Genomic DNA, 18048 nt, shown 5'->3' with positions numbered 1-18048 from the left:
TTGGTTTCTTGGTAATTTTGTGCAAATTTTTGTTCATCTTCTTCCCTTCATTTGTTTTAGGTTTCTTTGGTTTTAATATTGAAACACTTCTGGTTGCTTTGGTTTCACTTCCTCTGAAAAGAATTATAACATCAGTAAATGTAAATTATCTGTTGTTTATATATTTTTTTTCTTTGCAGTGTAATGGAAAATGAAACTTCCTATTAAGTAAATTCATCACTAAGCAACACTTGTAGTTTTCAATTTAGACTGTGGCATTAAATTCTTCAAGAAAAAACTGCATTTCCTACTGTCCCACACATCGTCTCCTTGCTTTTAAAATAGCACAAATAAAAAAGCACACACCAAACAAACAGTTCATTCCACTCAATATATTGTACTGTAGATATCTGATGAATTTTAAGTCCAGTATATGCTCATCTCAGTTTAATATCTGATACATCTTCAATACAAATGGCGATGCACTATATATTCTATATATACTGTATACTATTTATATACTGCACCTGAGAGAATAATGAGAAACACTTTTCACTATACTATGCACTCATGTAAGTATAATGACAAATAAAAATGAAATCAATTGATAGTGTGAAACGGTTCAGTGAACTGGGCAGGAGGTAATCAATTTCGGTGAATCTCTTTTGTTTTATTGATAGCAGCTAGTGACAAGGATGTTTTTTCCTAGAATTTCAAAACATGATTATGTAGTGTTTTACTCATACATGCTAATCTGCCTTTCAGTCATGCTGTCCTGCAGGATTCCCGTGTTTTATTATATATTTTGACTATTTATAACTGACATGAGGAGACGATGACAAAAGATAGATATTTACAATACTTTTGGATTTTGCTAGTGCATGAATTCATTTTACATTTATGAATTTACATTGCTATTTTTTTATTTTTAAGGGATCTATTTAAAATGGAACAGTAAGTGTCTCCTTTACAGCACGTGGTTTTTAAAAGCTCGTGAGCTGAATATGTGACCGTCGCGGTTCCGCGCGGTGTCATGCCCCCCGCCATCTGTTCCGTCCCGCAGCACCTGGGAGACGAACCCGGGTCTCCGGCGGAACGCAACAGGGAACCAGCTGCATGAGCTAAAGGAGACCTCCCTCAGCCCCAGTAGCCGAGGTCCCTGCTACACGCAGTGAGGGCGCTGACGTCACCATATCCGAACTAGCTCCGCTACAAATACATGGAGAAAAAAAACATTTCTGATGTGCCAAACACATTAAAGAATTCAGTGAAGTATTATCCTTAGATATCCACACTGAACATCAAAATTGTATATACAAGTATTTGTTCTTGCAGATTGCCTTCTTTTAGATGCCATTATGTATACAACTGTTTTGCAAGTGATCATTAAAATTATATTAAAACATTTTAAGCAGTGCATGGATTCACTGCACCACCTTACAGTTTTACATAGTACTGCAGCCTTGATCAGATTATTGAAAAATAAAAAGCCATAACATGCTGCTGCGTGGGTTACTGACATCTTACACATATTACATGCCTGCAGCTGTGTTTAAACCACATAAAATTATAATAATATGACTCAATAGTACACTAAACACTTATAGAAATGAATGACAATAATGTATTCCTTTGCACAGGTGAATACCCACAAATGATATCTTATCATTCAGGCAAGTATGATGTTTAAAAAAATATTATACTTCAAGAAGGCTTCAGGCATACTTAACCAGATCTATTTAACCAGATAAGTGTTACGTTTTACTTCCCTCCTCTAGAGAGCGCACCTACCGTTTTCTGTTACAATTAGTTTTTATTATTCTCTGGTGTGTCTTGTATGTATTTTGGTTAAAAGCCTAGCGTCTCTGCAGTTCCTGGCTCAGTATTGGAAGATGGACGCCACAAGGCTCGTAGGTAGCCCGAGGGCAGGCCTTATTCCCTGGCGTCCCTACCGTCTTGGTCCAAGATTCAGATCGCCTGGTCCCGTTATGCTTTTAGTTCTTTGTGTTCCTGGTCTCGGTTCCCCTTCCCGGTGATTGTAAGTGTATCTGTCTTGGATGGATCTCCCAGCCTTTGGATTACGGACTGCACCCCAACGTCCCGTTTTGGACTTTCCTGGATTTGGTTGCTTCCACATTTCCCCCCGTGCACCGGATCACTACAGTCACCCCCTGTCTATCAACCCATCCTAATCCTGCTGTACCTTCCCCTGATGTCCTTCTCCAGTCATTTCCAGATTATACCGTCTGCATAGAGTCTTTAACAATGCACTTCATGGGAGTCAGATCCAGCTCCCATGACAATAAGTTAATGAAGAAAAAATGTTCATAAATACTATAATCATGACCTGGAATGCATACATTATTTATACATCAGAATAATTATTATGCACAGATTTCAACTGTTACTGCCTGTACTAAATGTCCTTACTTTATCTGCAATAAAACTATACATTATGTCACTAATGCCACAACACAAACCCAGGGGTTTTGGGGACCCTGTATTTACTGCTCCAGACTCTTAAAATTGAAATCAGTATGATATTTGGTAGTGCATCTTTTGAGTATGATTTTCACTCCATAATGAAAAATATTGAATTGCCTAGTTCATAAATTCAGCAAAGCCCATTAGTGTGTATTGTGATGCCACTAGAGATGTCATCCTGAAGGGACAGTATTTACTTTGAGACATTTAATATCAGTTTGCTTGCATAAAAATGGCCACACCCAGACCTAAGATGGCAACAGGTAATTGTTGGAACAAAGAACAACAATGCACCCTGTTCTATTCTATATAAGTTGACTATTGAGCCAGTAGTTGTGGAGAAGAATGAGAGAAGTTTGCCAAATTCTTAAGCTCTGTGTTTTGCTACTTGGAATCTGACAGTAGGAAATGGACTATGGACATCCATGAACTATGGTCCTGAAACTAAAAGAGAATGAAAAGAAGACACTGAACTATAATGAACCAAGAAAAATCGAGAGTCTAGACAGAATTTTGTTTTTGACGTGATTTTTTCACAGTTAAATGTATCAGTTTTAGGTTAACTACCCCTGGTATTTATATAGGGAATTTCAGGGCACTCAGGTGTTCATACTATGAGCTAGTGCTTCTTTTAATTTATTGTTTTATTTCCCCCATTTTCTATTTCAAAATAAACATTATTAAATTGACTGTTTACAGATGCAGCCATTCAAAATGCGCGGGCGATACCGCATTATTTTCCGGTACACTGTACGCAGTCTACCGCAAGTTACCGGAAAATACCGCTAGCAAAATAAGAGTATCCGGAATTTCTGCAATGTGGAGCTAATAAAGCTCAACCTCTCATGTTTGAGCTGTCGCCATCCAAGTCTTTACGAAGATATTTCTAATAGTATTAATAATGAATGACCTTGGACGAGCTGTAAGTGTAAACTCAAAGTATTGCCCTGATCCACATTCTTTTTTTCATTGACCATCTTTGTAAAAGTAACACCACAGCATTTCGCAATCACGCATTTGTTTCCAATCATGCAAAGTACAGTAATTTTTGAGAATCGATTCACCATGTCTTTCACATGCTCATAAAAGAGATTGATTTAGGAACATAAACATATTACCGTATGCAAACTGTACTGCATACAGTATGTATATGTATATTTAATGTCTTAAGTGTGCCCATTTAAGTATTGAATATTTATATGGAATTTTACCACTGAAGGGAAATCTTAGTGTCTGAGCATAAAAAGAATAGGAGCATACAGCAATGTGTGTGAAGGCCATAAACGATATTAATTTTGGAACATAAACATACAGTATATGGCTGGTCTCGGTACTTTAAATAAAACATACATGAAACATGGTTTCATTATGACCAGAATCGGTCTTGAATAATTTTCATAGTAGGGCTTGTACAGATTCTAAGTGCATTTTTGCAATTGACGTTGCATTGTCCAATGTGCTGCTGTAATACAGTTTAGAATACAGTCTAAACTGCATCAGCTTTATACATGGGTTGCAATTTAGAAAAAGTCAAAAACCGCACTCAAAATGCAATTTAGAGCTTTCTGGCAAGAGGAGACACCCAAATTATAATGTAACATGCCACTGTTTGTGCATGAACAAAGTTACACTGCAATTTTCCTTAGATACGCGATTAAAATCCCCGGCGGAACACATTCCATGAGAATCAGCGCTTTTATACAGTATATCGCCTTTAAACACATATTTAAACACGCGTTTACGATTTAAATCAAAACGCGATTCAAATCAGTATAAATGTTTATTTTGTAACGCATAGGTGACTATTCATTGTTATTAAAAAGACTTAAATTCGATCCTGTTGTGATATTTAGAAATATAAATTTGTTTGGTGCGAGTGAGGTTTTATTTAATCTCTGACCAAGGGAAACATTTCATTTTTTCAAAGAAATGTTTGTTAAAAAAAAGTCACGGCTCCAGCGGGATTCCATCACAGACCATGTGATATGGGAGTCAGGAACCTCACCCACAGCACCACCGGCGCGGTCACATGCTGAGGGCTGAAAAAGCACTACAGAAACATTATCAACAGACAATGTACAGATTTGATAAAGCTATAAAATAATGTAATTAGGCACAGAACAAGTTTACAGCACAGTACAATAATAAATGCTGACCATGACTTTAGAAGCATAAATTACCTTACACTCAATTTAAACACAAGCTGTCTTTAGCCCTCTAAGCTGGTTCATACAGAAATGTAGAGAACCAGGCTCAGAACACACAGCTTCATTAGCGAATACATATGCAGGACAACTGGAGAAGACGTTTTACAGAGGATGGATTTTTAGAAACATCCCATCAGTGACATCACTGATCAACTCCTAGGTAACTGTCGTGTGGATAGTTTCACAAGAATCAGACAAAGGTTTAAGCATCGCTTGTTCTAGATAAAACTGCAAAAAAAAAACAACAACCCATAATGTCCTTCTTTGCGGCTCTGTTTGCCCAAATCATATATTCACATTTTTACAAGACGAACTACAACATTTAAAAAATGACTTGTATGTACTTGATATCTCTAATCAATCCACTGCACTGCATTAAAACAAAAAGAAAACTAAAACACCCTGGGTATACCGTTTCGCGCTTCTTATCAGTTGCTCAAAAGTAATTTGACCATATGAAATGCATAATATAAACCTAGAAACATATACGTGAGCAGTATTTACGTAGTATCGGTGTCAAGACATACCTCTCAAATACTGTAAATCAAGTTAAAAATATCTCAAGACCGATTCTGGTCATAATGAAATCATGTTTCGTGTATGTTTTCTTTAATGTACCGAGACCAGCCATATACTGTATGTTTATGTTCCAAAATTAATATCGTTTATGGCCTTCACACGCGTTGCAGTATGCTCCTATTCTTTTTATGCTCAGCTACTAAGATTTCCCTTCAGTGGTAAAATTCCATATGAATATTCAATACTACAACGGGCACAGTAAAGATGTTTACTGTAAATCTTTCTACGACAGACCAACGGACCACGAGTGCCCCTGTCGGTCAACCAATCACGTACCGCGGTACCCCGTATGTGTCTGTACCGCGCACTTTGAATGGCTGCATCTGTATCTCCAGGTGTGTCTGTGTGCCAGACCTCTATATCAGTGCCCATCTCATGTCCTTGATGTCCATCTTTTCAATAGAAATGTAAGATTTATACATATTTTAAATGACTTGTACTTTGAATGCTCAAAGTTTATACTTTTATGGGTAAGAAAGGAATGACATGCTGTGCATCTACAGAAAGCTGTTCTGAAGAGGCATTAAAAAGAGTAGAAGGTGTGAGAAACTAAAGATTGTTTATACTCATATTGTTCTATTTTATGTTGCCAACCATATGGATATGTTTACATTAGATATCTATGATACAATATTTGTGAACACAGCACTCTGCATCAATAATTTATTTTCTATAAAAATATTACTCTGTGAACCCTCTCCCATTTAGTTTAAATATTTTATACTGCTCTGAACATAAACTCAGATCCGGACAAACGCAAACCCTTTTCTTTGATTTTCACCACATATTAATTTTTTTCCACCTGTTTTGAAGGGAATTGCACAAGACACTGGCAGTGAAGACTTTTATTCTCGTCAATGTGTAAGACATCAGAAATAAAGTTTTTTTCAATTAATATTGATCATAGTTTTCATATAATATTGACATTTTCTCACAGTATAATAAATGTACCTGTACTCTAGAGGTCAATGTGGACTTGCCTGATTTTTGTTTACCGATTGTAGCTTCACAATGAATTATTCCTTTCTTACAACCAACCGCAAGTTACTGTATTTCTCTCTTTTATTCAAATACTGTTCATCTTGTCAAATTATATTTGAGTATCTCAATAAATTTTTAATCAGACATTTCTGTTTTCAGATTTTTAGTGTTTGAAATTTACCAGTTCTTCCATGGACAGTAAAGGCTTATAAAGATTTAACATCACAATAAAAAAACACATACTGTAAATAATGAAAGCAGATGCAGATGTTTTAAACATTTTATTTAAATAAACAAAAACACATTTATAATGATGAATTGAAATTGTTCAATGTGTATTATCCCAGCTATACATTTTGACAACTTCATTCAGACAAAAGTTTAATTCTAGATGAATTACGGTGAAATATTTTACATGTAACAATAAGTTTCAGTGCTTTTCGAAACCATGGATAGAACAAAGCATATATTAATGGATTAAAAGTCGAATTTAAATAGCCCAACCATATTAAGCTATCAAACACGACCGAAGGAGTTGCAAAATTGAGATAGACGTCTATCGTTTCATCAGTGAAGTAAGGGACCCAGCAGATTAGAAAGACACCCATAACTATACCTAGTGTCTTAGCAGCTTTATGTTCCCTGTTCTGTTGAGTTCTTTTTTTACTGTTGTCCACTGAAAATATTCTATTTTCCATAATTTGTATCATTCTTGCTTGGTTTCTAGCTACACTGAAAATGTGCGCATATATTCCAATCATGGCAAAACAGGGAACAAAAAAAGTAACTGCATCCAGTAATGCCCATAACTTATTAAAAACAAGTAAACAACCACCCTCACATGACAGTATGGCAACCATATCTTCTAGGCCTTGGTCGTTAGATTTGGTGTAAATCATTCCAAAACTGTATATCACTGGCAATATCCAACCGATAATAATAAACACACAAGACACTCTGATGCTGATTTTGTTTGCATAGTGAAGAGGCTCACATACTGCATAATACCGATCAATAGCGATAAAACATAAATGGAAAATGGAGGCAGTGCACAGTAAATTATCAAAAGATGTATGAAGTCTGCAAAAGAATGATCCCAAATACCAACAAGTTTCAACCATTCTGACCATGCTAAATGGGAGAACAATTAAACCTAAGAGAAAATCAATGGTTGCCAGTGAAAGAACAAGAAAGTTATTTGGTGAGTGAAGCTGCTTGAAGTGAGAGATGGAAATAATCACAACAAGATTTCCACCAATTGTAATAAGGACTGTAAGACCAAACACAAAATACATAGCTACCTTCATACCAACAGTTCTGTGCTCTTTTATACAGGATTTGTTCATGTCCTCAAAGCAGTATTCTACTGTGTCAATCTCCGATAATGTTGAATTCATAATGCTGAGATTCACAAAATGAGGCTGATAGAAACAGAAGCCACGTGTTTCAATGAAACCTATTTTAAATTACTTCTGTAAGGAAGAAAGAGAATCATATTAAACATTTGCCATATATTTGGATGTTTACTTGAAATCATATGGGATTATTAAAAATATATTTCCTTTTGCTTGCATGTATTGTTGAAACAAAACAAATCTTAATATAGTGAAAAATGCTCTATTGGGTGTCTTAAATTCCCTAAACAATGTGAAATACGAGAGTGCCGGAGAAGTTTTATTGGGATAAATGATAAATCTTATTGTACACACTTTTTAAAACGTTTCAAAGGAATATATTGTGTTTCACATCTTTTAGTGATGTTAAAATTCAAAATTCTGAAGTATAATCTACATTATTACGTAACGTTGTCTTTCATGAAATGTTTAAAATGTGTTTGTTTAAATGATTTAAGCTAGGAATCTATAACTCTCATTCATCATACTCTAAATACTATAAACTATAAATCATTTGTTTGAAACAGAATCCCATTTGAAGTACAATATCAATAAATTGCTTTTGAAATGCACTGCATGTTTACAGAGGGAACTCAAATGACCATTTCAATACTGCCTTCATCAGAAATCAGGTTAACATTCAGGATTTCACATTTATTGACTGAAAGCTTTATATGAATAACAAAATACTCCTCTTGCCTGATAGGCTAACAGTACAGAAGATTCAGAGTAAAAACAGCCCATTGATATTTACCTATTAACCTATGTTTATTATTGAATGTGTATATATAATTAATTGAGGTAACAATTACACATTAATATATTATAAAATCAAACACAATGATTTGTGAAATCATAAAACAATACTTACTATTTAACAGGCTCCTCATAAAGACATCTTGCAGAAAATTTGTTTTCTCTTTCTTTGTTGATTCTTGTTAGAAAACAGGCTTTTATATAGCACTGGGACTTTGTTATGTTTAACACTGTGTGGATGTCAAGGGGAATATCAAAAAGCTATTGGTCAAAGACAATACACAATTATAATCCAGCATTGTAATCAGACAATGAGACAAAGAGATACAGTCCCTGTTTAGCAGCTGTTTGCTGTTCCATCTGTAAACAATGGATTAGACCTGTAGTTTAAAAAGACAATTAACCTTCAATTAAAAATTTTTGTTTAATTAAAATGAATCCAGACAAGTTAGAATAAAGGCTTGGGTAATACATCCGTCTCTCTGCTAATTGCAAAGTGTGGGTACAGCACAGCATATTGGGTACATCTCTAAACTAATGACTGGTGGTTTCAAGTCCTAACAGATGATATTTGAGTGAGTTATTTTACCCAGAGTATTGCAGTCCACTCAGCTACATGAATGCAATCAGAAATATAATCTCCAATGACACTTAAGATGTCAGTTTAATGATTTTCACACAATACACAATCTTTCACAAGATACTCTATGCTTCTGCATAAAATAATTAATAAAGATGTTTTAAAAAAAGACAGAAGTAGGACAGGAACACCAAAGCACAGATGCAAATGTTCTGTACACAAAGGACTAAAATGCAAAGATTTTGAAGCGCACTTTCCTGAGCTATGGAATTTTTTTTAACTGTTTAGTTGAATATCAAACTCTGGATGAGTAGTTTTTTTTCATTGTAGGACACTGGAACTTCAGTACATTCTGCTATTGAAATTCTAACCATTTATCTTTTAACACGTAATATTATAGGTAATACATCCCCCATGCAGAGGTTAAATGCTGATGTATAGATCAGCATTTGTAGAGAGGTCTTCCTTATCAACAACACCTCTTGCTTACAAGTACCCTGAAGTGACTTCTTTGCGTCATTGATGTCGAAAAGACATGCTGTGGGATGGCAGGAGAGCAAAAAAAGACCCTGTGCTTAGCGGCGGAAGAGGGGTAAGCACGGGCTCAGGGGGTCAGATGATGTCGGGTAGAAACCTATGCCCTCAGGCCGCAGCAGAGACGACCTGGTGCTAGGCAGGCCTCAAGACATCCGAACCCTCAATGCTGAGCGAGGAGGTAAGGGTGACCCAAAAATATTCAGCCCCACACAAAGACACACTGGAAGGACAAGCACAGCACAGGAAACAAGGGACAGAACAGAATAGAATAGGGCATAACACTGTGTCTACTAATTAGAGAATCCCAGTCAGGGTTGTAGTGGAATAGTGACATGACCCAGGTTCAAACTCTCGAAGCACATTGATTAGCATTGCTGCCTCAAAAATGCTAAATGGGTGTCAGAAGCGGGCAGGATGCTAGCGGACTCTATCAAGCGCCGGCTGACCCTGAAAGAGACCGAACCCAGGGGAAGCGAACACCCAGGGCCTGAGCAACTCTTGGGTGCAACAGGTGGCCACAGCCCTTACAAGGGCTATCCAGTAGTGGTCTCGCCAGTGGAACTGGGGTGACTGTCCCCTACTCCCTTCCAGCGGATGCTCCAGAGAGGAGATGCCCTCCCTGCCGGAGCCGGCCAGCTGTTCCCACGCCCGCCGGTGCTGGTACGACCCGGTCACTATGACGGGGAAGCACCTTGGGAGACATACAGTATGATTACTTAGCTTTAATCTAAGCCATAAACCAGGCTTCTACTGTATAAACTTCCAGAGATATTATTAACAGTTTGAGTGGACATAAAACCAGAGGGAAATTGACTCTTTATTCTAGAGTTAATTTTTTAAGCCCCTATTTGTAACAATACAAATTCCACATAGATCCCTGGGTTCCAAACGTGTAGCAGCTTCATTTCCAAGCCGGCATTCAGCCTCACCGGCGCAGCAGAATCAGCTCCAACATCACCCGACATGCCAGCTTTAGCTCTTTAACTGCTCTCTGCATCGCCTGACGCTGCAGTTTCATATTCTAGTCCCCTCTTATTCGTTTCACTGCTCACCGCGTCGACCCTTGTGTTTGCCAACCCACACTCCTGGCACTCCTGAGGAAATGGGCCTTCCCAAAGTTCTCTCTCAATTCTGAGAGTCCCTTTGTCATCACAGCAGCAGGGGGCAGTCCCTGTCAGAGCCTGACAACTAGGAATCCTTAAGGGGCTCTGGCTAACAGAGAGATGCTCTCAGGCATCGAAGTGGAAACAGGATGCTTGACTCCCTAAGAAAGAAACAGAAGGTTCTGCTGGAACCCTGAAAGGAGACTGGGAAAAATGATAGCAAAGAAAAGTTACCCAGACAGCTCAAAAGAAAAAGGTGAGGATAAAGAGCCCTGAGTCAGGAGAAGAAGTCACTTCAAGAATAGCTGAGAAGGCAGCAGGAACGATAACAGAAAAAAACTAAACTACTATGGCAGGACCCAAAAGAGCAAGAATGGGGCTAGGCTAGGGAGAGGACAAACAGCTGCATGGGGAGAACCCTGGGGTCCTGGACAACAGAAGTTTCCTCTTGTGGGCAGGACAGAACTGAAGGTGACCAGCGGGGAAGAGTCAAGGATTCTAGGGTGTTGTCCAGAAGCTGCTAAGCAGTCAGACAGGAGTACAGAATAAAGTTCCAGAGAAAAGGCAACCTAGAAAAGATCTGCAGTGCAGAGAGGTTTGAAGTCACAGACTACACTCAGAGCAGTTTCAGCGGCGATAAGTGAGGGTGGTTGGTATAGAGCTCAAAGATCACAACCCTTGTAAATCATCCCTTTGACGGGAACTGGGCAGCCTCAGCTTTGGAGTGGAATCCTGTGCTGAGTGTCATGGATGTCAGAAAGTACAAGCCATGGAGAGGGAGGAGAGCAGAAAAAGACCCATATGCACAGCGGAGGAATGGGGAAAAAGCCCGGGCTCAGCAGTTCAGGAGTCGAATAGAAACCAATGCCCTCAGGCAGCGGACGTGCGGCGACCTGGATGCTTAGGCGGATTTCAGGACATCTGAACACCAATGCTGAGCGAAGCAGAATAAGTGACCCGGAAATATATAGCCCCAGAGAGAGAGCCCCGGAAGGAGACCAAAGCACAAGAAACTAGGGACAGGACAGAGTAGGAGCGCCCACTGGCTGCAGAGGGTGTGACACGGAGCTCCCAAGGAAAATGAGGACGCGTATCACAGTCTTGGAGTGGAAATCCTGTTGATGAGCCCCCAGGCTGAAGAGCTATTTGACTTTGGAGCGGAATGGTGTTGAGAACCAAAGAAAGGGGTGCGAATGGGCTTAGCATTCCAGAAAAGCAGCTGAGGCATCTGCCTGACAAACAGGAGACCAGAAAGAAGTAGTACAAACTGGATGGGGTAAAAAAAACAATGATGAACCATCATTAAAGGAAAACAGGAAATTAATAATAAATTGAGTAATCTTGAAGATTTTTATTCTCATCTATGTGTAAGACATCAGAAATAAAGAGATTTTTTATTAATATTGAACACAGTTTTCATATAATAATGAAATGTTCTCGCAGTATAATAAATGCACATGTACCCTAGATTACTTGCCTGTTTATTTGATTACTGACTGTTGTGTCACAATTCTTCCTTTTTCTTACAGCCAACCACAAGTTATATCTCTGTTGTATTCAAATACTGCACATCTTTTTCCAAATATTTTGGAGTATCTCATTAAATTTCTTAATCAGACATTTCTGAAGTTTTTAGTGTTTGAAATGTACCAGTTCAGTAAAGACTTATAAAGATTTAATATCACAATAAAAAGTGACATACAGTAAATAATGAAAGCATATGCTGGTTTTCAACATTTTATTGAAATAAATAAAAACACATCTATAATGATGAATTGAAATTTTTCAGTGTACTATCCCAGCTATACATTTCGACAACTTTATTCAGACAAAAGTTTAATTCTAGATGAATTACGGTGAAATATTTTACATGTAATAATAAGTTTCAGTGCTTTTCGAAACCATGGATAGAACAAAGCATATATTAATGGATTAAAAGTCGAATTTACATAGCCCAACCATATTAGGCCATCAAAAACAACTGAAGGAGTTGCAAAATTGAGATAGACGTCTATCATTGTATCTGTGAAGTAAGGGACCCAGCAGATTAGAAAGACACCCATAACTATACCTAGTGTCTTAGCAGCTTTATGTTCCCTGTTCTGTTGAGTTTTCTTTTTACTGTCGTCCACCGAAAATATTCTATTTTCCATAATTTGTATCATTCTTGCTTGGTTTCTAGCTACACTGAAAATGTGCGCATATATTCCAATCATGGCAAAACAGGGAACAAAAAAAGTAACTGCATCCAGTAATGCCCATAACTTATTGAAAATAAGTAAACAACCACCCTCACATGATAGTATGGCAGCAACATCCTCTAGGCCTTTGTCGTTAGATTTGGTGTAAATTATTCCAAAACTGTATAACGCTGGCAATATCCAACCAATAGTAATAAACACACAGGACACTCTGATGCTGATTTTGTTTGCATAATGAAGAGGCTCACATACTGCATAATACCGATCAAGAGCGATAAAACATAAATGGAAAATGGAGGCAGTGCAAAGCAAAATGTCAATAGATGTATGAAGTCTGCAAAAGAATGATCCCAAATACCAACAAGTTTCAACTATTCTAACCATGCTAAATGGGAGAACAATTAAACCTAAGAGAAAATCAATGGTTGCCAGTGAAAGAACAAGAAAGTTATTTGGTGAGTGAAGCTGCTTGAAGTGAGAGATGGAAATAATCACTACAAGATTTCCACCAATTGTGAAAATGACTGTAAGACCAAACACAAAATACATAGCTACCTTCATACCAACAGTTCTGTGCTCTTTTATACAGGATTTGTTCATGTCCTCAAAGCAGTATTCTATTGTGTCGATCTCCAATAATGTTGAATTCATAATGCTGAGATTCACAAAATGAGGCTGATAGAAACAGAAGCCACGTGTTTCAATGAAACCTATTTTTAATTACTTCTGCAAAGAAGAAAGAGAACCAAATTAAACATTTGTCAAAGATATTTGGATTTTTACTTGAAATCATATGGGATTATTACAAATATCATATTTCCTGTTGCCTGCAAGTATGGTTGAAAGAAAAAAAAACTTAATATAGTGAAATGTTTTATTGGGATAAATGATAAATCATATTGTACACACTTTTTAAAACATTTTAAGAGAATATATTGTGTTTCGTATCTTTTAGTAAAGTTAAAATTCAAACTTATGAAGTATAACCTTAAAATGCCAGTAGAATACTGTGCTTTAATACATTGTATTAGACTGTTGATCTCTGGTTCGAAATTTAATTGCAGTTCCTCAGAGGAAGGGAAGATGATTGATTTTTTAATGTAGTCTTTCACAAAATATTTAAAATGTTTGTTTAAATTAATTAAACTAGGAAACTATAACTCTAATTCATCATACTGTAAATACTATAAACTATAAATCATTTGTTTGAAATAGAATCCTGTTTGAAGTAATGTACAATATCAATAAATTGCTTTTGAATTGCACTGCGTGTTTACAGAGGGGATACAACTTGTTATATTTATATAACAAACTCAAATTACCACTTCAATACTGCCTTTGTCAGAGATCAGGTTAACATTTGGGATACTCACAATTACTAAATTGACTCTATCCATAAAGTTTTTTTGTTCCACATTTATTGACTGAAAGCTTTAAATGAATAACAAAATACTCCTCTTTTGTACAGAAGATTCAGAGTAAAAACAGCCCATTGATATTTACCTATTAACCTATGTTTATATTGAATGTGTATATATAATTAATTGAGGTAACTCTTACACACTAATATATCATGAACTCAAACACAATGAATTGTGAAATCATAAAACAATACTTACTATTTAACAGGCTCCTCATAAAGACATCTTGCAGAAAATGTGTTTTCTCTTTCTTTGTTGATTCTTGTTAGAAAACAGGCTTTTATATAGCACTGGGACTTTGTTATGTTTAACACTGTGTTGATGTCAAGGGGAATATCAAAAAGCTATTGGTCAAGACAATTCACATAATTATGAATAACCCAGCATTGTAATCAGACAATGAGACAAAGAGATACAGTGCCTGTCTAGCAGCTGTTTGCTGTTCCATCTGTAAACAATGGATTAGACCTGTAGTTTAAAAACGAAACTTCAATTAAATATTTATTTAACTTTTTATTTATAATATTATAAACGTCAATAACCTTCAATTAAATATTTTATTTAATTAAAATGAATCCAGACAAATTAGAATAAAGGCTTGGGTAATACATCCGTCACTCTGCTAATTGCAAAGTGTAGGTACAGCACAGCATATTGGGTACATCTCTAAACTAATGACTGGTGGGTTCAGGTCCTAACAGCTGATATTTGAATGAGTTATTTCACCCAGAGTATTGCAGTCCACTCAGCTACATGAATGCAATCAGAAATATAATCCTTATATCCAGAAATATAACACTTACATACACATATAATAAATATCATAATAAACTTTATTTGATATAGCACCTTTAAAGAGGCTTCTCAAAGCGCTTTACAGAAAAAAAAAACAGGAACAACAACAATTAAAAATAAACAATAAAAAATCACCATTTCGGTGAGAGGGGTGAGCCTGTTTAGTTGAGCAAAGCAGATGTAAATTCATTTTTTGAGCCTTGACACAATTCACAACACAGTCTAACAGATTTAAAATCGTCAGGCATTTTCTTGAAGGCAAAGTCTTGTGGTGGATGTTGCAATGCGTCCATTCATTTTAGAGAGCAACCTCTCTAATTCGTGCAACTACACCGCTGTGTCGGCTTGTCATTGCTCTAGCACCGTTTGTACAAACTCCAACTCATATTTTGCCATTGATGCCATTCTCTTCATTGAATTCATCCAGAAGCTAAAATATGGGCTCTCCTGTAGTATCTGTTGGTAGCGGCTTACAGAACAGAAAGTCCTTATGGGACATACGATCAAACTCGTATCTAGCGTAAACAAACAAATTGGCCAAATCAAAGACATCTACAGACTCGTCTAATTGCAGTGAAAAGCAGCTGCTCATCTTGACGCTCTCTTTCAGCGTACTTTTGATATCATCCGCCATATCAATAATTCTATGAGTGACTGTGTCTTTCAGAGGGGGCAGCAGGTTGAGCTGTTTAGCAGCTTTTTCTCCACAGACAATAAGTATCAGCTCTTTTGCCAACGGTAATTAAGGTTCTTTAGCAATCCACAAGCTTGTATTTTCCCCCGTTTCCATTTCAGGAGTCCCGTCTCAGAATTTAAAAAAAGTTTTTATTTAATGCGCATGGGACCAAAACACAGAGATGCTCTGTGTATTTTTCTCAAATTAACCAAGAATAGTTCTTAAATATTTTTCTGTTATCAATCACGCGTTCCTGAGCTCACACAATTGCCAGCGTTCGTAGCACACATTTCTTGAACTTGAACTTTATTGCCATATGTAACCGGTACTGGTACAATGGAATTCTTACTTACAGAAAGTCTCTCGATTGTAAAACAAGTGTAAAAAACAAAACAAAGTGCAAACAGTGCATCAAGAAAATGTACAAACAAACAATAGACAATGTGCAAGTAAACATGTAGACAGTTTGAATGTAAACAATACAGACGTGTAAACAATGACTGGAGATGTGCAATAGATAAGAAATCATAAAGAGGTAGATGGTGATGGTGTAGGTGTGGTCCGAGGGGGATGGCTAAATGTGTTCGCCAGTCTCACTGCTTGTGGATAGAAGCTATTGAAGAATCTAGTGGTAAGTGTCCGTATGCTCTTATATCTCTTGTCTGAGGGCAGTGGGGTGAAGAGCTCATGCCCGGGGTGGTGACTGTCCTCTGTGATGGCCAGAATTCTACCACGGCAGCGGTCCTCATAGAGCTGTTTAATCTTGGTGAGACCGCAGCCGATGATGTTCTGGGCCATATTGACCATTCTCTGCAGTGCCTTTCTTTCTCGCGAAGAGGTGTTGCCATACCACACGGTGATCCCGTTGGTGAGGACGCTCTCGATGGTGCAGCGGTAGAAGTTCACCAACACATGTATTGGCATCCCCCATCGCTTGAGGCACCTCAAGAAATAAAGGCACTGTTGAGCCTTCTTCATGATAGAGTCAGTGTTCACAGTCCAGGTTAGATCTTTAGAGATGTGAATTCCCAAAAACCTAAAGCTGGTGACTGTTACCAGTTCCGTTCCATCAATACTGAGTGGGCTGTGAGTGTATGGCCTGTGTCTCTGAAAGTCCACTATTATCTCTTTCGTTTTCTTTATGTTCAAGTCCAGGTTATTGCTATGACACCACCTAAGCAGCTGTACAACTTCATCCCTGTAAGTGGACTCGTCATCATCACTGATTAGTCCTATTATAGTGGTGTCATCGGCAAACTTAATGATGCGGTTGTTGCTGTGTCTTGCTGTGCAGTCGTGAGTAAATAGGGAGTACAACCTTGGACTCAGACAGCAGCCTTGTGGGGTTCCAGTGCTCAGGGTGAGTGGTGTTGATGTTTTATTGCCTATCCGCACCACCTGTGGTCTCTCAATAAGAAAGTCCAACAGCCAGTTGCAGACAGAGTTGCACAGACCTAATCCCCTGAGCTTTGTCACCAGTTGACTGGGTATGATGGAATTGAATGCTGAACTGTAGTCCACAAACAGCATTCTCACATATGAGTTCTTAGTGTCCAGGTGTTCCAAGGCTGTATGCAGAGCCAGGGAGACAGCATCATTCACTGATCTGTTGTTCTGGAAGGCGAACTGCAAGGGGTCCAGGGACTCTGTGATGGAGGAGTTGATGTGTGACAACACCAGCTTCTCCAGGCATTGCATCACCACAGATGTTAATGCTACTGTGCGGTAATCATTCAGGCATGTCACTTTTGTCTTTTTGGGGGTTGGAACAATAGTGTTTTTTTTAAAGCAGGTGGGGACCATGGACTGTGAGAGGGAGGAGTTAAAGATGTCCGTAAACACTGTGGTGAGCTGGGCTGCACATGTCCTCAGGACGCGAGCTGGTATCCCATCAGGCCCTGCAGCCTTACGGATTTTCACCCTGCTCAGAGTCTTCTGCACGTCCTGCTCTGAGAGTTTCAGAACAAACTCGCCCTGCACACTTGGGGTCTTCTCAGCATTGCCCGTGTTCAGAGCATCAAGCCGGGCATAGAAGTGGTTCAGCTCGTCAGGCAGGGATGCGTTGTTCGTGTCAATCTCCTGGCTGCAGCCCTTGTAGCCTGTGATTGACTGTAATTCCTGCCACAGCCTCCAGGTGTCAGCGCACTGCCACACTCTGCCACACTCTGTAGCTCCGTTTGGCGCGTTTTATGGCTTCCTTTAATGCATACCGTGATTTCTTGTACAGCTCTTTGTCCCCCGATTTGAACGCGGTGGATCTATCTTTTATTTTATTGCAAATGTCGTTGTTGAACCACGGTTTCTGATTGGGAAATGACCTAATTTTCATTCCTGGTACACAAATGTCGGTGCAGT

The 18048-nt window shown here is 38.0% G+C and overlaps 2 protein-coding genes across 2 annotated transcripts; both read right to left on the bottom strand.

Moving 5' to 3' along the window:
- Nucleotides 1-946: 946 nt before the first annotated feature.
- Nucleotides 947-7627, bottom strand: LOC138225462 (trace amine-associated receptor 13c-like). The gene is made up of 3 exons (XM_069185620.1): nt 6606-7627; nt 5670-5697; nt 947-1138 (listed from the first exon to the last, which is right to left on the bottom strand). Exons 1-3 carry the CDS (start codon nt 7625-7627, stop codon nt 947-949), a joined length of 1242 nt encoding a protein of 413 aa, XP_069041721.1.
- A 4793-nt stretch (nt 7628-12420) lies between these two features.
- On the bottom strand, nt 12421-13401 carry LOC138225460 (trace amine-associated receptor 4-like). The gene has a single exon (XM_069185610.1). The coding sequence runs from the start codon at nt 13399-13401 to the stop codon at nt 12421-12423; it is 981 nt and encodes a 326-aa protein (XP_069041711.1).
- Between the last annotated feature and the right edge of the window lie 4647 nt (nt 13402-18048).

Source organism: Lepisosteus oculatus, chromosome 2 (genome assembly GCF_040954835.1).
Source record: "Lepisosteus oculatus isolate fLepOcu1 chromosome 2, fLepOcu1.hap2, whole genome shotgun sequence".
Taxonomy (NCBI): Eukaryota; Metazoa; Chordata; class Actinopteri; order Semionotiformes; family Lepisosteidae; genus Lepisosteus; species Lepisosteus oculatus.
The sequence above is the reverse complement of the archived record's forward strand: the minus strand, read 5'-3'. Positions and strand labels throughout refer to the sequence as shown.

Coding starts and splice junctions, on each gene's coding strand:
- LOC138225462 (XM_069185620.1), bottom strand. CDS start 7,627: ATGAATTCAACATTATCGGAGATTGACACAGTAGAATACTGCTTTGAG. Junction 5,698..6,605: donor TCATCTAGAATTAAACTTTT/GTCTGAATGAAG, acceptor ATAAACTTTGAG/CATTCAAAGTACAAGTCATT. Junction 1,139..5,669: donor GTACAAGTCATTTAAAATAT/GTATAAATCTTA, acceptor TGCGTGTAGCAG/GGACCTCGGCTACTGGGGCT.
- LOC138225460 (XM_069185610.1), bottom strand. CDS start 13,401: ATGAACAAATCCTGTATAAAAGAGCACAGAACTGTTGGTATGAAGGTA.